This window comes from Scatophagus argus, chromosome 3 (assembly GCF_020382885.2).
Source record: "Scatophagus argus isolate fScaArg1 chromosome 3, fScaArg1.pri, whole genome shotgun sequence".
Classification (NCBI taxonomy): domain Eukaryota; kingdom Metazoa; phylum Chordata; class Actinopteri; family Scatophagidae; genus Scatophagus; species Scatophagus argus.
The window spans coordinates 9,141,241-9,158,672 of record NC_058495.1 but is presented as its reverse complement, the minus strand read 5'-3'; the positions used below and the strand labels follow the sequence as shown (position 1 = coordinate 9,158,672).

Here is a 17,432-nt window from a genome sequence, read left to right as displayed (position 1 = left end):
AGGAGAAGAGACCCCATCACACTCACACACTGGCTGTAACCGCGCTGGGAGGAGAAAATGGCTTGCCTGTGGGAGGGCTTTTATTATTGGGATGTACGAGGGGGCTGTCAGTGAAGTAGCACATGTGCCCATGTAAACAGGACAGAGGGTGGAGTCCATTCTCAGGCCAAGCCTGCATCCACCCAGCTCCATCTGAAGTGACATAATCTGATGTTATTTGACTTAGTCTTACCTGTGACTGTTTCTCCCATTTCTCTCTCCCATCTGCCCCTCCAAACAAATGCAAACCCAGTTAATACTGACAATTGTTTTTGTATTTTTTCACTATATCACATCTTGGCTGCTCTGCATGATGAAGGAACTCCCTTTAGCAGTGGAAAAAGTGTTTAGACCATTTATTTAAGTAGGAGTACCATAGCGTGTTGCAGCAGAATGTACCCTGTGTTATTATGCCTATATAATATAATAAAATGCAATATAATATAATATAAGATAACATCTTTATTGTCACTGTATATGTAAAATGAAACGGTTGGAGCAAACCTACAGAATACATACATAAATACAAAATATATACATTTTGGGGTATTTTAATCCATACTAAAGTAACATATTCTGGAAGTGTACCACTGTTTTGTATGTATATTGGGTCCTTTTCACTGCAGATATTTCATCTTGGAGTGTGTTCAAGTGCAACCAACAAGCCATGACAGTTTGCAGGCACCTTGAAACTGTAGTTGATGCAAACAAATGGATTTCAGTCCTTAATGACATTGTTATTTAAACTAAATGTTTGAAGTTTTTTTTTCTGTTGTGAGAAAATAACAACTAACCTTTACTGTCAAATTCATTTAGTGATGTAATAAGTCTTGCTAGTAGTGGGCCTATAAAGTAGCATGAAATAGAAAAAAAAATACCTCAAAATCACCACTGAGTACAGTATTTCATGTACTTACTTCCTTCCACTGTCCCTTAGTTCCTCCCCATCACCACTAAAGCTCAGGTTGATGGTCTACCATTTTTGTTTTACCTCCATTAAAGAGTCTGATAAGGGTCTGTAAGTTGTAACTAATGGCTTTATCAACATGAACGAATGCTTTTCAGATCAGCTTTAAGCATTATTATGAATGACCCTCACACCCTTACAAGACACTATTCACAAGACCCTCAGAAAACCCAATACGTGGAACTGCATGTGTCAAAGACATTAAGTCAGATATAAACTTTAAGTAAACATACAGCACTCTCATAGGTGGTAGGTTGGAATTTAACAAAAAGCATTAATTGAAACAGCTTCTCTGACCTTTTGAATGATTAATAAAATCAAGTCATTAGTCATGAGTTTCTCCCTTTCTCTTAAGCCCTTATGTCTGCAGTCACCTCAGTAAGTCCTTAACGACAGGTAATAGACCTTAAAGTAGACATTTCTAGGTGTTAGTAATGAAGAGGTCAAACAGGCCATTGGTGGACGCTTCATGACAAACTAAAGAGATCAACATAAGTGTGATGGTGAAGGAGGACCAACTGAAAAGTTGTCTATAGTCTGTTTATAACTGATCTATAAAACATCAGTGAATGATTAATTAACTCTAAGCTGCGTGTTTCCTGACATGATGATATCAGATTATTTTAATGTAAAAGCTGTTTGAGAATATGGTCTTGAATTCAATTCATAATTTAACTTTTTTTTTTTTTTTGCGCGTGCCATTTGCACCCTGTTTGTCTGCCTTGAGAATAAAGTTATTGTGAATAGAGATATTTTGTGTTGTGTAATCAGCCATACGCGTGACATTTCCAGAAAGCTGCTCGCCCCAGCGTGCTCTTGCCTCTGCAGGATGTGCCGCAGCTGCGTCCCACGCTGATTAAACTGCTGTATTTCAGATGAGATGCAAAGTCACTTCCTACCAGTCTGCACACATCTCACACACAGTGCGTATCCGCGCAGCTTCCAGCACACACGTGGACGTGAATCAGAGGGAATTTACCAGAAAGTCGTGATCATCGGTAAACCAAAGGCAGAACAGAGCAGGCTGGAGGCACTTTGAGGGTTTGCTGAAGACTGCAGCAGCAGCAGAGACGTTTCAGACACCTCAACCTGCGACAACAGGAAACGAGAGAGCGCCAGAGGGACAGAAGTGAAACTACTGCATCGATGAAGGTAAAGGCTGCTTTTCTTTGTGTCGAGTTTATTTACTGCTTTTCGGTCGATTTAATTCAGCTAAAAAAAAAACTTTACAATTAACACAAACTGGATGCACCAGTTTTGGTCTCTTTCATCGTCATTTTACACACAACACAACACATCGTCTGATTTAAATTAAATAAATGTAAATGTAAATATTATTTCATATATGATTGACATACAAGAATCTTTTCTCAAAATACTCTTTCATTCATTAATAGGCTATAATGCAAGTTTTCTTTTCATTTATCTCTGGCTTCGTGTAGCAGTGGCTTTGGGTGGCTCTATCTGTCACTTTGTTTATATGTCTGTCTGTTAATGTGAACGTATACAGAGTTATTTATCATTTTATTCTGCTGTATGCACCTTGTTTAAACATATCCTGCTCAGATATTTTATTACACCATGAGACATTTGATGTGTTCGTCTTGGCACTTTTATGTTTTGTCATTGACATTCTTCTCCTGAAGAAATAATATTTAATTGTAACTATATCTTTATTTTTACAGTTAACATACGTTCGACTTTCAACAGGAACTTGATGCAGTGTTGTTGTGTTTGTTCTAGTTTCATATTATGGTTGGACTGATATTTGGCTTTCAAAAGGTGGTCGTGCTTAATCAGTAGTTCAGTAATGTTTTTAGTTGGAAAACACAAATTTAAAGGCAGTAATTGAGAAAAGCATCTACCTCAGAGGTAATCCACATAAAAAATGTCAGTATCAGTTTTTCAAAGACTTGCCAAACTTGTCAAAGCATGTAAGTTATGAGGAAGATCTGTTAATATATAAAAAAAAGCTGAAGTCATAAAAAAAAAAATGGTGCAAGATGTTATCAGGCTCAGCCTTTTGCACCAAGTTGAAAAATGTTTTATCGTCTTTGTGTGTCTGTAGCTTCGACCCCACCACGTTCCCCAGCTGTCCGTGAACTGAGGCGATGGAGAGCCCGTCATCCACAGTGAGGCGGCGAGCCTGGATCAACAGCAGCCGCCAGTGGCCCACTCTGGAGGAGCTGGACTCTGAAGGACCGCCGTGCATCTTCCCCTCTACCTCGATAGCAGACGATGATGTCTTTTCCGACGGTGAGTCCCGGCTTAGGAAAGAAAAGATTCTTTGAGCTCCAGGATGTCCAGGATCAAGTATTGATTTTAGGTAGTAGTGAGAGATTTTGTGCCCAGTTTATCATAACAGAAATTGTGTAATTTCCACAGGATGCTTCACAGGAAAGATTGAGAACTGGCTCCTGGGCTGCGGGTGAGTCAGCTGGCTTTGTTGCTACTTTGTTTTGTTGTGTAAGATGATGTTTTTAGTGCAGCAACAGGGTCTTGAAGGACAAGGTGTCACTCACTCGGAACTGGTTAAACAAACAGTAGAAAGTGGAAACTCTCTGAGGTCAGGTGTTTCAGGATGATGCTGTGGTGAGGCAGTGACAGTATTGTTTTCACCACAATAGCCTTACATGATGCACGTACAGCTCAGTTGGAAAAACAAGCTCATTCAAGTTCTTTAAAACCACAGTGTTAGTATGCAGACAGCATTATAGTAAAACATGTTACCAACAAGATATAGATGGAAACGTTTCAGCAAGCCATCCAGTCTTTTTCTTTTTTTTCAAGAAAACAGACAACTTGATTTCTTTGACGTTTTCAGAATTTGTTTGTGGTTTACAGTAATTAAAATAATTATATTAGTACAGGGAAATATCAGTTCCCTCTTGCTGTTATCAAACTGACTGGAGGAACAAGGTCAGCACACATACAGACATTATTTAATGCCCCTTATTTCAGGCATTGAAAAGTAAGCTGCATTGTTGGCAGTCGGTGACGCGCAGAGTGTCAGCATGTAAATGGCTCCCAACACTAAGAAAGAATACAGTGATAGGGGTGGCGTGATGGCTAACAATTCTGAGAACTCAGCATGAAAATGACTAGATCGGTTTGGAGGTGTTGGCCTTAATGGTGCTCTGCGTGTGAACGTTTTAAGAGGAAGTTGATCGACTTCAGTGGCCTTTTGAGAGCTGATCAGGGAACAGATCTAAGTGGCTCTAAGAAGCGTGTACTGTAGCAAGGTTGCTATCTTGCTGCAAATGAGGCTATCTATGCAAAGCCACTTAGTTGATGGAAGAAGCATGCAAATGTCGCTGACCGGATGTGTGTGTGTGTGTGTTTAAGCGTGTCATGTTGGCTTATATCTCACAGGTCAGAGGCCTGCTCAGAAAACTCTGGTCAGCTGAGTTTCGGTGAGTATGAGTTGAAACCTGGCCTTGTCATGAACAAGTGGGTCCCATTTACAATCAGTCAATTTTGGTATCTGCGATGTATTTAGCATATTTAGTGTTTGCATGTAGTACTGTGAATGCAGATCAACTCCAATATCCAGCCACATGGCCAGTGGTGGAGGAAGTGTCTAGAACCTATTTTTACATCAGTAAAAGTGGTATTACTGCAGTATAGAAATAGACGGTTAAAAGTAAAAGGCCTACATTGAAAATATCTCTTAAGTTAAAGTTTGTCAGCATGTAAATCAAGAGAAGATTTTTTTTTATTTTTAGCAGATAATTTTCAGGAAATTAAGATATTAAATATATACTAAATATGAAATGACTTTAAATATTGACTGCGTGCCTTTTCTTCAGAGTATGGCCTGAAAACTAACCATTTTGATGATGAGCTGAGTCTTGGTGCTGACGGTAAGTACACACACACACACACACACACACACAAGAGAACTAACAAAGCAGGAAATGTCCCTGCAGGAAAATGAGGGTTGCATCATGAATGTTCAACAAACCTAAGCTTTGTAATAGTGGTGACGAGGACACAGAGAGGGAAGCATTGTGCATATCATTTGTGTTATGTCACAGAGATGTCCAGTGTTATGCAATGTTACTGTACTCCTGCCAAGGAGGATATTTTTGGAGAAGCGGAAGTGTAGGGTGTGAAATTTTTATTTTTTTTTTTAATACCTCAAGATGTGTAACTCCTGAAAGATTTTATATGAAGTTGAACTGTGTTTACACACATAGCCTTTCAGGGCCACTTGTACAGTCTTTACATGAGAAGAGAAGTTATATTCCATAATATAATTACTGTAAGGTCAAAACAACACCTTATTTTACAGGTTAAGGGTGATATCACTGGGTGTTACAGAAGGGTAATGAAGTACATAATGATTTTAATTTTAATTCTGTTTTTCATTTATATGTCTTCTAAACATGACATATGAATTCAGATTCATGCCAACGTATTGTTCTTCTTCGTTTCAGCGTCTGTGTTGAATGGTAGAGAATTTACGGATGAAGCTGGGTGAGTAGCAACTGTCGTCTTCTAGTTGCGTTAATCATGAAAACAACAAGACATGAAGAATGTTGTGCTATAGTATTAGTGAATGTTAGTGAATATGAATCCAAGTTGCTTTAATCGTTGCACTACCAGCGGTTATTCTGTATTTTGGACTCCATTTCCTATTTTTGCATAAGAACACACACTCTGGTCGCATATTAGCTACACCCACAGTGCATGCACAGTTTAACTCCCCCACCCACCACCAACACCATCACAGCAGCGTCTGCTCTAATGTCATCAGCTTGTGTTCACACCTCTGGCTTTTCTGCTGAAATGGTTCAGAGGTGTAAATGAGACATGATGGCATTCATTTATCACTTGACTGCTGGGTAAAGTACAGTCCATCATGTGGACACCTTCTAAGTTTTGAAAGAGTATTCAAAGAGATTCGGCCTTCTGAATTTGTAAACCCGATATAACATTTAAAAGAATGGATAATTGTTGTTTTTCTCTTTTTCCTCACTCTGTTGACCATGAAGCCTCGTCCGACATTGTTCCATCAATCAAGGTCACAAGAGACTCAGCAGCAGGTCAGTGGCCGCCCTGTTCCTCGAGCAAATGTAAATCCGCGAGGCTTTGTGTTTGCTTTTCTTATTAAGGTTATTACTTAAAATTACTGTTTGATCCGGTCTGATTGTTGGTCGTATTCATTCTAACTTGTCGTACGTCTCGTCCACAGCACACCTCGTCAGACACTTTGTCTGCCATCGCTGAACTTGGGCCACAGCATGGCCTCCAGCTGCCTCTCCTCCTCCACCTGTAAAACTGCATCAAGGTGAGGCTTTGACACGTTAAAAAGGTTTATTATTTTGTAGGTATTAAGACTGATAAGCAGACTGACTTGCTGGACAAGTCACAGCTTTCCAGATACATTTTCCTTCTTAACATTTCAGTTTTTATGTCTTTTTATGTCTTTATTCTATCTAATAGTATTTCATTCTTTTTTTCCACATGTATGCACTGCTTATTTGTCTCACGTTTCATTATATGGCAAAGTACTTTGTAACTCTAATAATAAGCAGCATACATGCTTGACTACAACTTTAAACTTAAGCTCCAAATTACAGTTTTTCTTCAGTAGCCTTTAACAGAAAAGAAACTGTTTCCCTCCTTTTTTCCCCCCCTCGTTTGCGCACCAGTGTATCGGAGGTTCTGCAGTTGTGCTCGGAGGATGCAGAGGAGACGCTGTACGAGCTTGGCTTCGGCTGCGATGAACCACAGGTCACCGTTCGCATCCCTCCTCGCTTCTTCACTTTCCCCTCTCTGGCTCAGGGCATCAACTTCCGCCTCTTCCTGGACTCGCAGCTACGGCGGATACGAGAGGAAGACCCCAGCCTCTCTCTCGCTAGTAAGACCATGAAGTCGTAATCAGGTGAAATAATTCTGGGATGTAGCAAATGAGATCAGTTTTACATGTATTAACTGACATTTCATTCTTTCTACAGGTCGCTTCAGACAAGTACAAGTGCTCACAGCAATGGCCAACGCTTTCTACTCCCTCTACTCTCACGTTTCCCGCACTCCACTCCAGAAATTGGCAACACCAGAGTTTACCTTCTCTTCGTCGCCCGTGGAGAGGATTGGACGCTTCAGGAGCAGCGTTCGCAGTGAACCACGGTCTCCTGTGGAGAGACTGAAGGACACCGTCTCTAAGATGTGTCTTTACACGGGCTCTCCACGAGGGTCTGACTCCACCTCTCCACAGCCCTCACCCAAAAAAAGGTCCAGCCTCCCTGATGTCGTGGACATAGTGCTGGATAATGTCAAGACTGGGGTGTCCAAGAAGTTGGACTTGGGTGACTATAATAGGAGAAATTCAGCTGTGTGTGTGAGATTGGTTACGGGCGGTGATAAATCCTGTGACGGTGGGAAAGAGGAACGACCAGAGCAGACCACGATGGACACAGAGACACTTCACAATGTAATAAAAGTCTGTCATCGGGAGATGTTGGGCAGTAAACAAACAGATGATGTTGATGCCGATGAAAACAGCATCAAAGCAGTTGGCCTTGACAGTAGGACTCACAGTGTAAGAACATCTCTTGCGTCGTCAGTATCAGGAGAAACTGTGATAGAAGCAGATCATCAGTTTCTTTCATGTCAGCCAGAGCTGAGCTCATGCTCAACTCAGAGTGATACTGCGCATCTGAAACCAGTTGCCAAGGTTACATTTGATCTAATCTGCCCACGGATAGTTGAGAGCGTACACCAGACACCTTTCTGCACTCATAGTCCTAAAACATACACTGCTGTCTGCTGTGAGACAGTACCCTCAGACAGACCAAGTCCTGGATCACAAATGCAAACGGCTGCCTCTGAGCCTGATGAGAACTCTCACACAGGTGCAACCAGGTCACTTCCTGTCATGGCCTCCACTGGTAGCTTCGCCCAGTGCTACATCACGGTGACTGGCTGGGAGGAGCAAGATGTTTCTTCCTGTTCTCTGAACACACCGGATTCCAGCCATACTTCAACCGTCCAGACTTCTGAAGAGTCTTTCAACGAGGGGAAAAGCCAGTACCTCAATCCACTGGCAAATCAGAACCTGGGGCAGGTCTCGAATAACCTGCAACAGGTTAACTCCTTTGAGCTGGAGGAGGTACAGTAGTTACAACAGTATTGCACAGTGCAGTTACTGTCATTTAGGGCTGAATGACACAAGAGATATTTTTATTTTTTACTGTATAAATTTCAATATTAATAACAAAGTTACATCAATCCAAATGTAATGTATTTAGTTATTTATGACATGAATTAGACTGTTTTTAATACCAAACCACTGATAAAACAATACATAATTTTTCACATTTATTTAAATTCCAATAATACAAAAATCAAACATACAAATAGTGTGTTTGTATGTAAACCATAAATAATGAATATTTCATGCCTTTTGTCTCCAAAGGTGCATAGTGGAGAAGAGGAAGATTTTGGACAATCAGAGACTACAAGAACTATAAGAACTTCTCCGCTGTTGAAAAAACGTCAGTACAAAGGTACTGTGTGGTATGGTATGTCATGGTATATTTATATTTTATTTGTGTGAGTGTTAACAGCAAGTTAACAACAAAAACAGCATCCACCCATTTCGAACATCTCTAAAAGTGAGAAAAGGATGTTGCCAGTCAACACTGTCACAGCTGCTGCATCCAGAACGCTGTCCCTCAGTGCTTACACAGCGTGTGTGTGTGTGTGTGTGTGTTTGTGAGAGAAAAATTCATTCTAAACCTGAATATTTGACTTTAGGGAGTTTATTTTGCATTAGGGAGTCTTGCATTGAGGGCAGACATGATGTGAGGAATTGAATAGTTGAGACAAATGCATGTAGAAAAGGATGAATGTGTGAGGATGTGTGTATACAGGTCATTGAGTAGGTGTGTCTGTCACTAGAAACATACTGTGTGTGCCCCTGTGTTTCTATTCAGGTCAGACTGCAGCTGTATTTGAGCAGCTGTGTACAGAGTTGTTGCCTGACTGTGTGCGTGTGTGTGTATGTGTGTGTGTCCTTGTGCAGGTGAAGTGGTGCGAGGCGACAGCATGCAGTCAGACAGCAGCGGCTACGCGGACGAAGAAGTCAGTCCCTCACATAACAGATGACAGAAAAGCCAGAGCTCCAATTAAATGTTTTCACGCCTGTGGAGTTTTTCTTCCACTGAAGACTGAACTTGTTCAACTAAGGATTAGCAAAGTGCATCCATGCAAGGAACTCCAACCAGGCCCAAAAGATTTCTTTGGACTGGGTCACCCGACGCTGAACAGAGCATATTGTGAATCGGTAAACGTGAAACTGTCTTGATGTAATACTGTGGGGACAACTTTTTAATAGAATGGTAATTCAATCAGGAATTTTATTTATTTATTTATTTATTTAACCGGGAGTGCCCCTTATGAACCTCCGTTTCAAGGGGGGCTGCCATTAGCCACATAAACACACACACTTACAGACAGAAAACACAAAAGGGGACAAAGTACAACAAACACAGGGAACTCTTCAAAAGGAGACATTTCCGCGAGTCAGTTGCGTAACCAGATAAATTAAAAACACTGACATCAGAAGGAATCTGCCTCTAATTCTTCTTAAAATGAAAGCATGTTGAAGTCATTATGACAACATTTGGCAGTAAAGGTTACAAAAATGTTTTATTGGAAACAAATTCAATTTCACATGGAGCTCACATTGTAGTTCATTGTTCTGGGCAACATTTTCTACCACCACAACAAAAAGTCTCAAACGTCTAAATGTCAGCATTGACGTCAACAGTGTCAGCACCTAAAATTCACTAAAATCAGAGGTTCAGTTCCTTATTTCACTAATCAGGAAAAAGATTATGCAGATCAGCCTTTTTACAGAATGAGGTTACATCAAACACACTGTATGTATACTGGGGAGAAGAGACGAACAGAAACCTGGTCAGCCTGCATTGTGCAAAGGACATCTTTTCATGTAGTGCAAACCGTTTTCTGTTTTCAGTACTGATTTCAAATGAGTGCAAGGCAGTGTATGTACCCATATGCAAGTTGTATGCAAGTTGTACAGTAAGTTGTGCAGAAATGAATCTGTGCAGCACAACACAACAGGTAGCTGGAAAAAAGATTTTTAAATGTTACAACGGGAATCATAGTCGCACTGACAGAAAAAAAATGGCAACGCTTAAAATTAGAAATGAAACAATAAAGGAAAAAGAGAGCACAACATTTGAAAGTCCAAATGAAGGTTTTAGCAGCTTAATGATTATAGTTTGAGCAACGCTTTATCATAAGACCTGATTACCTTACCTTGTTTGTTTTACCCTAAAATGGACTGGTGAAGCTCTTCAAGCAAAGTCCGTGTGCTAAAAGAAATGTAATCAGAAAAAGTTTTAAAGCAGTTAATTAAACTTTACAATGTGGTTTGCACATTCGGGAGTTAACTGAACCAATAAGTTGATTTTAAATTTAATAGCAATATTTTTTTAAATTCACACTCCAAAGAGACATAGTGTGAGTTTTCCCTCTTGGTGTTTGTAATTGTGAGGACCTTCCTAAACAGGCCAGATCTTGAAAGAAAGTCTATAAAAGGGAAAAACTGCACACATTACCAGACAGTTCATATCATCGTATTCTGTCATCCGATTCTACCGAAACTCCTCTCAGTTTCTCCTTTAGGAACACCAAAGAGTGACAGGAGCAATTTCTAAATTTAAACCTTATTTGAGTGCATACTGTTAAAAAAAGATAACATGGTGAGTTCTAAACCGGGAAAAAAAATGTCCAAAATTCAAATCTTAGAGGCCCAACATTAAGAACATCACAGATGACAGTCTGAGATGTTTTGCCGTGTTTTCAATGCTCCTTCAAGCTCATCTGAAAACGGGGCAGTCTTTAAAATAATAATCCTTTGACAGCGAATCAGCAGAGTCCTTTTCTCTCCATGTTTCTGCTCACGGCTGGAAATTTTTCCTCTGTTAATCCAAGACATGACCGTGGATGGGATTAAACAAAGCACCAATACTCGGCGAATCCGTGGTCCAATTTCTACAAACCCCTTTGACCTTTTGCACTTGTTGTTGCATCAGAATTTGCAGTTATCTGGGAACTCATGCGAGAGCACCATTACTGATATAATATTAAGACTTTCTAAACTTTTGATTTGTGGAAAATACAGTGCTGCATATGCTAAGCAAACAAAACGTGAAACACTGACAGAAAAAGCATTTTTAAATAATTTCTGACAAAAACGCAAAATCTCAAGTGCATGAGTTTTTGGGCTAAATCTTCAATGGCAACAATAAGAGATTGACATGACCAAAAAAAAAAAAAAAAGCTGCAGGGGTTCATCTGGGGACAGAAAATGTCTCTATTTCCAAATTTGTGATTTGAGGTAATTCACGTTATTTGAACTCATCGCAAAAGTGACTCCTTCATCCAAAGTGGAAATCTGTCACGGCGATGGGTAGTGGGGTAGTGACGAGGTAACGTCTGTGAGGAGACAGATGATATCACTTTCCTCCAGCCATGATTTTGAGGTACTGAAGTGCATTGTGGGCTGCATTGGCTCGAGCGGCGTCTATGCTTGGAGCAAAGCCGTGGCACACCGTGATTGGCTGTGTGGACAGCTCCACTAGACATTGGCACAGGCCGCTCAGACTACGCTCCTCTGAAACAAAAAAGAAGAGGACATAGTTACAAAATATCTCAAGTGTTTTTGCTTTTTTTAACATTGGTTTTGTTTTGTTTGCTTCAACATCCGAATTCAGCAGACTTTGACTATAAATATATTTCCACCAACACCGTTGCTGTGAAAATGCCTCTGGAGTTAAAGGACAACATTCGCAATGTAGATGATGTGTCTCACCCTCCACCGTCATTTCACTGACAGATATTATCAACATGATAAACCTACGAGTGGCTCCACAGTTATGGGCCTTTTCATGCTCTCTTGCAATAAATGTAACAGTTACTACAACAAAACTACAAATGTGCCAGCAAGCCACATTCCAGCCGTACTTCAGGTACAATCTTATATTTGCATTTCGGAACATTTAATACTCTTCAGTATGTAACGGCTGCAACTACTGACTATTTTCATATGAACTAATACATTTATTGTAATTTGATCATTAATATTCACTGTAGAATACTGAAACTGCGACAGCATGCAGCTGCGGGCTACTTCCTCCATACCAGTTGTCAGTGACAGAAAGCACCCAGCATGCCGTTTGTTGGGGGTATGGTAAACTGACTGGATTTATGTAGTACTTTTTCAAGCCTGACCAACCACTCAAAGCACATGTGTTCACCACAATTTGGCACCCAATGTCTGCAGGGGTTGCGGACTGAACCACTGCCTTTCTGAGTTGTGGTAGGGATGTGCACAGGTAGTCCACCAGTTAATTAAACTTTCATACACTCTCACTAGTTCTCACCACGTTATTAAACTATTTATCTTTATTCTATTAATGCACATAGAGGAGCTATTTCTAGAGTGAGTCCTTGGTGGCTTTAAGTGTCAGTACATATTTTAATTCCGTTTCCTCTGAAATGTCATCTCTTCCTATTCAAATGTTTCTTCCTAAAAAATGTGCATCTGTAACTAATGTCAACAACGCCAGTTAACAGTTGTGTCTAAGATGTTCCTGAAGAATGTGATTAACGGTTTCAAATGTCTCTTTCAATGAAGGCAATATTTTCTAAACAATGTTTAACCTTATAGATTAAATTGTGCTCAACACTTTCTGAGTATTTTCTTACTTTTAGGCTACGAGTCTAAGTTTAAACTTCCTGTTGAAATGTCGGCATATTAATTGTTAGATAATAATGCTGTGAAAGTGTTGGTGTAAACAACATGTGAAAATGCTCTTACCACGTACTACAGCGTCTACAACACACACAATAATCTGCACTGTAATGAGATTCATCATATGCACGGTGTAAACTCACCTCTTTTGTTAACTTTACATACTCCTAACTAAGATGCAACTCCCTGTGCATGTAACCAGTGATGTCTATTGACTCTGTATTTCTTTTTAACCTTTCATTGTTAAACTGCTGCTGCCTGTGTGCTCACCTAGATCCAGGTAACTGACGTCAAAGCGCTGCTCCACGGACAGGTCGCTCAGCAAAGAGCAGAAGTTGGAGTCAGTGGGGATGCCCAGAGGGTGGCTGCGGAGCTGGAGGATCTTTTCTCCAGCAGAGTTACGCAGGGAGTCCCAAGTGCAGCTGAAGCCTTTACTTTTGCCCGACTCAGCTCTGCTCCCCATGTGCTGTGTGTGCAGAGGAGACGGAGTTATTATTATTATCTGCCAATAAGACTTATGTGTAAGATAAAAGCTAATATGGTGCCAGGTACATTGCCTTTGTGTTCGGCATAACATTTGAAAGACAAACAACTGAAAATGGCAGACATGATTAAGCACCATGTAATGCAAATACAGCATTTGCATGTATTAAGGGACCATAATTCCGGATGTGGTAAGTATTTGGGTTTTTACATGTTATGCAGTGTTGTGCATCTTTTCCTGTAACGTGCAGGATCTTCACAGGCTGGTGCACAGATAAAAGTTTATTTCTGTTTATTTCTCACCATGGTGAACGTGTCATCTTCTGCATCAGCATCATTGCTGGCCCTCAGGTCCACCGGGACGTCGTGTATACGTGATAACATCTTAGCTGCTGCGTTCCTCTTCGCTAGCTTCTTGGAGGTTCCACTTCCTGGAGAGAAGCAAGATACTGAGTAACTGATATTCACTTATTAAGACTTTGATAAGCATATCTGCTCTAATTTGGCAAGCATATTTGTATGTTGTTAAATGGGACGATAATATAAATAATAGGTCTATAAAAACTCATAGGACTATAAATTAGACCTATGAGTGTAGGTCAGTGACGGTGAGAAATTATTTGGCATCCTTTTAGAAGGCAGTACATGTAACTTTCTTCAGTTTCAATGAGCTGTTTCTGTGCTGAAATGTTTCATCACTGATGGCCAACTCCATGGTATTTATGAGGACAGTGGTCATGTGGCATGTTAACATAAGTTTAAACATTGCAACAAGTGGATTTAATCAACACCAATAAACACACACAGCACACATCTCCAAGAATGAAACATTATGTGTTCTACCGATTTCGACAAATCTCTCGACCCTGCAGGTCATGGTGAACTCTTTGCGGTGTGCTGGACCAGATTCCTGGGTGACTGTGTACTCGGGCAAACGCCATCCTTTCTGCACCACTAATTCCTGGCACAAAAACACAAAGAAAATACTTCTGAGGATTAAAAAAAGTGCATAAGTTGTTAATGAGACTGAGCAGACAATGAGGGCATTTATTAATAGACAAGCCAAACAGCACAACAAAGCCTTAAACTGCAGTAGTTATCATTATTTATTCACCTGCAGAGCTCCTACAGGGTTGCATTCAGACTGCTGAGAACTGCCTGAGGTCTTCATCTCTGACTGGGAGCTGAGCATAAGATGAGATAAAACACAGAGGAAGAAGTAACAAAACCACACAGATCTCTGTCTCAGATTTGTTCAACACGTTGACATGCTGACATTAGCTGATGCTGGCCATGTTTTTTAATCACATCGTGGCTGTCTTTGCATCATTTCAACTTTAGAGACAGCAAAAAGACATGTAAAAAACTAAACAGGAAACTGACCCGTCTCCATCAGTGGACCCATCAACTCCAATAAACCCGTCTACTCCAACGGCAACTCCAGCGGGACCTCCAAGGCCTCCCTTGAGCATCTTCAGAGCAGCCTCAGCTGCTTTGTGCTTGGCTGCCTTCTTGCTGGGCCCTTGGCCGGTGCAGCTGATCTCTCCGACGGAGACGCGGAACGTGAAGTTGGGCTGGTGGGCCTGTCCCTCGGCCTTCAGCAGGTCGTAAACTGGGGTCTTGCCTATCCGCGTTCCATACTCCTGCAGCAGACTGATGGGCGTCTTTCCGGGATTCACAGCCAGCATTTGCTCAATACTAAACAAAATAAAAACGCGTGAAGAGGACCGCTGAGCAACTGTTGAATCACTTACAAAGGACTTAAGAAGTTCTCGTTGAGAAACATAATATAGATTGTTGCATGACTGCTTAATTTAGACATGTTTTCTACTACTTTTATCATTACTGCACTAAACCGATGCCAGGACTTGGTACATCCACATTACAAATGGTTGAGCATTCAAAACCGCCATCCCAATAGAAAATAGACGGGATTCAGCAGCTTGCTTGAATCCATAAAACTCACTCTGAAAGTAACCACAGCTCTCATTACCACCTTTATATCGTTGCAACAGAAATCTGACTGATCTTAGATAAACTCTTATCAACTGGTAATTAAACCACTTAAAAAGTACAAAGATGGGCAGTCAGACATGCATGGTAGCACATACAAAACCAGTTTATTTAGAAAACCTTGCAAAAACTAATGCATTTTGTTTCAACAGTCCTGCGTGAAATCCTCCCTTGCTGTTCATTTTTAGAAACATGTTGATTAAATTTTACAGTCATTTTGCAGGCTGTAGAATTGCATTGTGTTATACTGACAGGTGTTTCTATTACTTTGTTCCCCCAGTTTAAATCAGTGAGGTTGCATTACTTTTAGCTACGTGTTCCTAAAAAACTATAATCAGAACTGCTTATTGCTTTTAAGTTTATACATGTCCTCTGGGAACTGTGTACATCAGGAAACCAGTAAATATATAGTAGTAAACAAAACAAAAAAAGTTATTAACTGATAACAGTAACAAGTGGTTACACGGGCGAAGTGTCAGTGTTTTAGTCAGAATTAAGTTTTGCTGTGTTATCGCGGACACTCGACACAATCTGTAAATATAGAGGGTTAATTCTGACACTGGCACCCCAGCTAGCCACTGTGCTATGGTGGCTTAGCTTCTGTGCGGCTTCACCTGGAGCACCCGGAGTTTCTCTTCCAGCTGTCCGATGCTGTCTCGTCGTTCATTCCCTATTTCACGCAGACAGAGCCGATCGGTTTCGGATGGTTAATCCCCCCACCAGAACAGACACTTGCTTTCATTTGACGGTATTTTTCCAGACAGATAATGAGGCAACGACATGTGAAGAGCAGACGAAGCCCCCTTTTCGCTTCGACATGCAACCAAGTCCTCTCGACGCACGTAGATGACGTAAACGGAACCCCGTGAAACTCGAATTGTAATTGGTCCATAGGCCCTTCGGTTAGTTCGTTTCGTACACCGGAAAACACCGACACTGAGTTTTCAAATCCAGGTACAAACCCTATGCAGGGCAAAAGGTAATTATCCAGGTATCTATATGCATCGACCTCATGGACGATGGTTTAATCACAACATTAGACACAGGTGAAAAATTATTTACATTAAATTGAGAATTTAGTTTTGTAGTGGTGGAAAAGTGTAACACTATCACAACGTAAACATCAAAAGTAGAATTCCATTTATGGTTGAGCATAAATTTGAAGTAACTGGTAAGTAAAGTTAAGATTTGCGTACCTGTCTAGTACAGTAATAATTTATTCAGCGTAAATACAGAACCAAAAGGATAAGATCTATGTTTTCCACTAAGTCCTAGAGGATGAAAAAGTACCAGAAAATGGAGGTACTCGAGTGAGTGCCAGCACCTGAGTAAATGTGCCAGTACCTGAGTAAATGTAGTTGTTTCTCTAGAAGACACGAGGTTCTCGGGAGAATTTGTTTTGCCTGGCCTAACTTTTATTGCTTTCCTTAATGTGCAATATTTCTTTGGAACCAGAAGGGGGCGATAATACATCACCGATTTGCCCGTATGACAAGCCTCTTTGTTGGGACTTTGTACACTGTGGCACCGGGTTGCCTGGCACCTAACATTCCACTATATTAGTGGGGATGAACTAGTGTGACCAACATGAAAACACGGGAAATTTCACGAGTTTGGTAAACTGATGATCCTAAAATCTAAACATTAGAGTTTGGACCCAGACTAACTGTGAGGTGACTAATAATAACAAAGCTTAGAAATATAAACCCCTCTAAAACAGTAATAATAATGACAACATGGGAAATTGGTTATTGTGTTTGAACACAAGAGTTAGGCAAGTAAAAACAAATTTGAAATGAAAGAAAATGAAGAAAAACAGTCATTTACAAATAAAAGTGGTGTAACAGTGTGAAAACAAAATAAAACGACAGTGAAATCGGAATACATAAGTGAAACGCTGTTGAAAAGACAATATGACTATCTAGCCTATACATTGCTTTACCCTTTAGTATGTGTGTTGTGTGTGGAGGGGTAGAAATGTTTCAAGCAAAATGTGGTGATGGTGATGCAGGTAATTACAGAATAAGGCTACGGACCGACAACTCTAATTTTGGTGGAGTTTCTTTGCTTAGTTTGGATGATGCCCGCGGTGAATACCCAGAGGAGTCGTGCAGACCTTTAAAATCCTTTGGATCC

The 17,432-nt window shown here is 40.5% G+C and overlaps 2 protein-coding genes across 4 annotated transcripts; one reads left to right on the top strand and one right to left on the bottom strand.

The window, feature by feature from the left end:
* Positions 1 to 1,792: 1,792 nt before the first annotated feature.
* tespa1 (thymocyte expressed, positive selection associated 1) lies at positions 1,793 to 11,337 on the top strand. 2 transcript variants are annotated; one of them, XM_046383256.1, is made up of 12 exons: positions 1,793 to 2,158; positions 3,075 to 3,262; positions 3,392 to 3,434; positions 4,379 to 4,419; positions 4,816 to 4,869; positions 5,446 to 5,485; positions 6,004 to 6,054; positions 6,204 to 6,299; positions 6,664 to 6,872; positions 6,970 to 8,123; positions 8,430 to 8,535; positions 9,039 to 11,337. In XM_046383256.1, exons 2-12 carry the CDS (start codon positions 3,118 to 3,120, stop codon positions 9,119 to 9,121), a joined length of 2,022 nt encoding a protein of 673 aa, XP_046239212.1. In that variant the 5' UTR covers positions 1,793 to 2,158; positions 3,075 to 3,117; the 3' UTR covers positions 9,122 to 11,337. The 2 variants fall into 2 exon arrangements, with proteins under 2 accessions (XP_046239212.1, XP_046239213.1); XM_046383257.1 differs by having other exon boundaries at positions 1,796 to 2,158; positions 8,430 to 8,520.
* tarbp2 (TAR (HIV) RNA binding protein 2) lies at positions 9,638 to 16,155 on the bottom strand. 2 transcript variants are annotated; one of them, XR_006842955.1, is made up of 8 exons: positions 15,911 to 16,155; positions 14,667 to 14,981; positions 14,398 to 14,467; positions 14,127 to 14,244; positions 13,587 to 13,714; positions 13,071 to 13,266; positions 10,301 to 11,660; positions 9,638 to 10,106 (listed from the first exon to the last, which is right to left on the bottom strand). XR_006842955.1 is itself a non-coding variant. In XM_046383265.1 (7 exons), the coding sequence occupies exons 1-7, from the start codon at positions 15,961 to 15,963 to the stop codon at positions 11,503 to 11,505; spliced, it is 1,038 nt and encodes a 345-aa protein (XP_046239221.1). In that variant the 5' UTR covers positions 15,964 to 16,155; the 3' UTR covers positions 9,638 to 11,502. The 2 variants fall into 2 exon arrangements, 1 of the variants encoding a protein (XP_046239221.1); XM_046383265.1 differs by having other exon boundaries at positions 9,638 to 11,660.
* Between the last annotated feature and the right edge of the window lie 1,277 nt (positions 16,156 to 17,432).

Excerpts from the sequence above, each read along its gene's own strand:
- tespa1 (XM_046383256.1), top strand. The coding sequence starts at position 3,118 with ATGGAGAGCCCGTCATCCACAGTGAGGCGGCGAGCCTGGATCAACAGC. Across the intron at positions 5,486-6,003 it reads GAATTTACGGATGAAGCTGG|CCTCGTCCGACATTGTTCCA; the intron begins GTGAGTAGCAAC and ends TTGACCATGAAG. Across the intron at positions 6,300-6,663 it reads ACCTGTAAAACTGCATCAAG|TGTATCGGAGGTTCTGCAGT; the intron begins GTGAGGCTTTGA and ends TTTGCGCACCAG.
- tarbp2 (XM_046383265.1), bottom strand. The coding sequence starts at position 15,963 with ATGAACGACGAGACAGCATCGGACAGCTGGAAGAGAAACTCCGGGTGC. Across the intron at positions 14,468-14,666 it reads GGGTCCACTGATGGAGACGG|CTCCCAGTCAGAGATGAAGA; the intron begins GTCAGTTTCCTG and ends TCTTATGCTCAG. Across the intron at positions 11,661-13,070 it reads CGTCAGTTACCTGGATCTAG|AGGAGCGTAGTCTGAGCGGC; the intron begins GTGAGCACACAG and ends TTTTTGTTTCAG.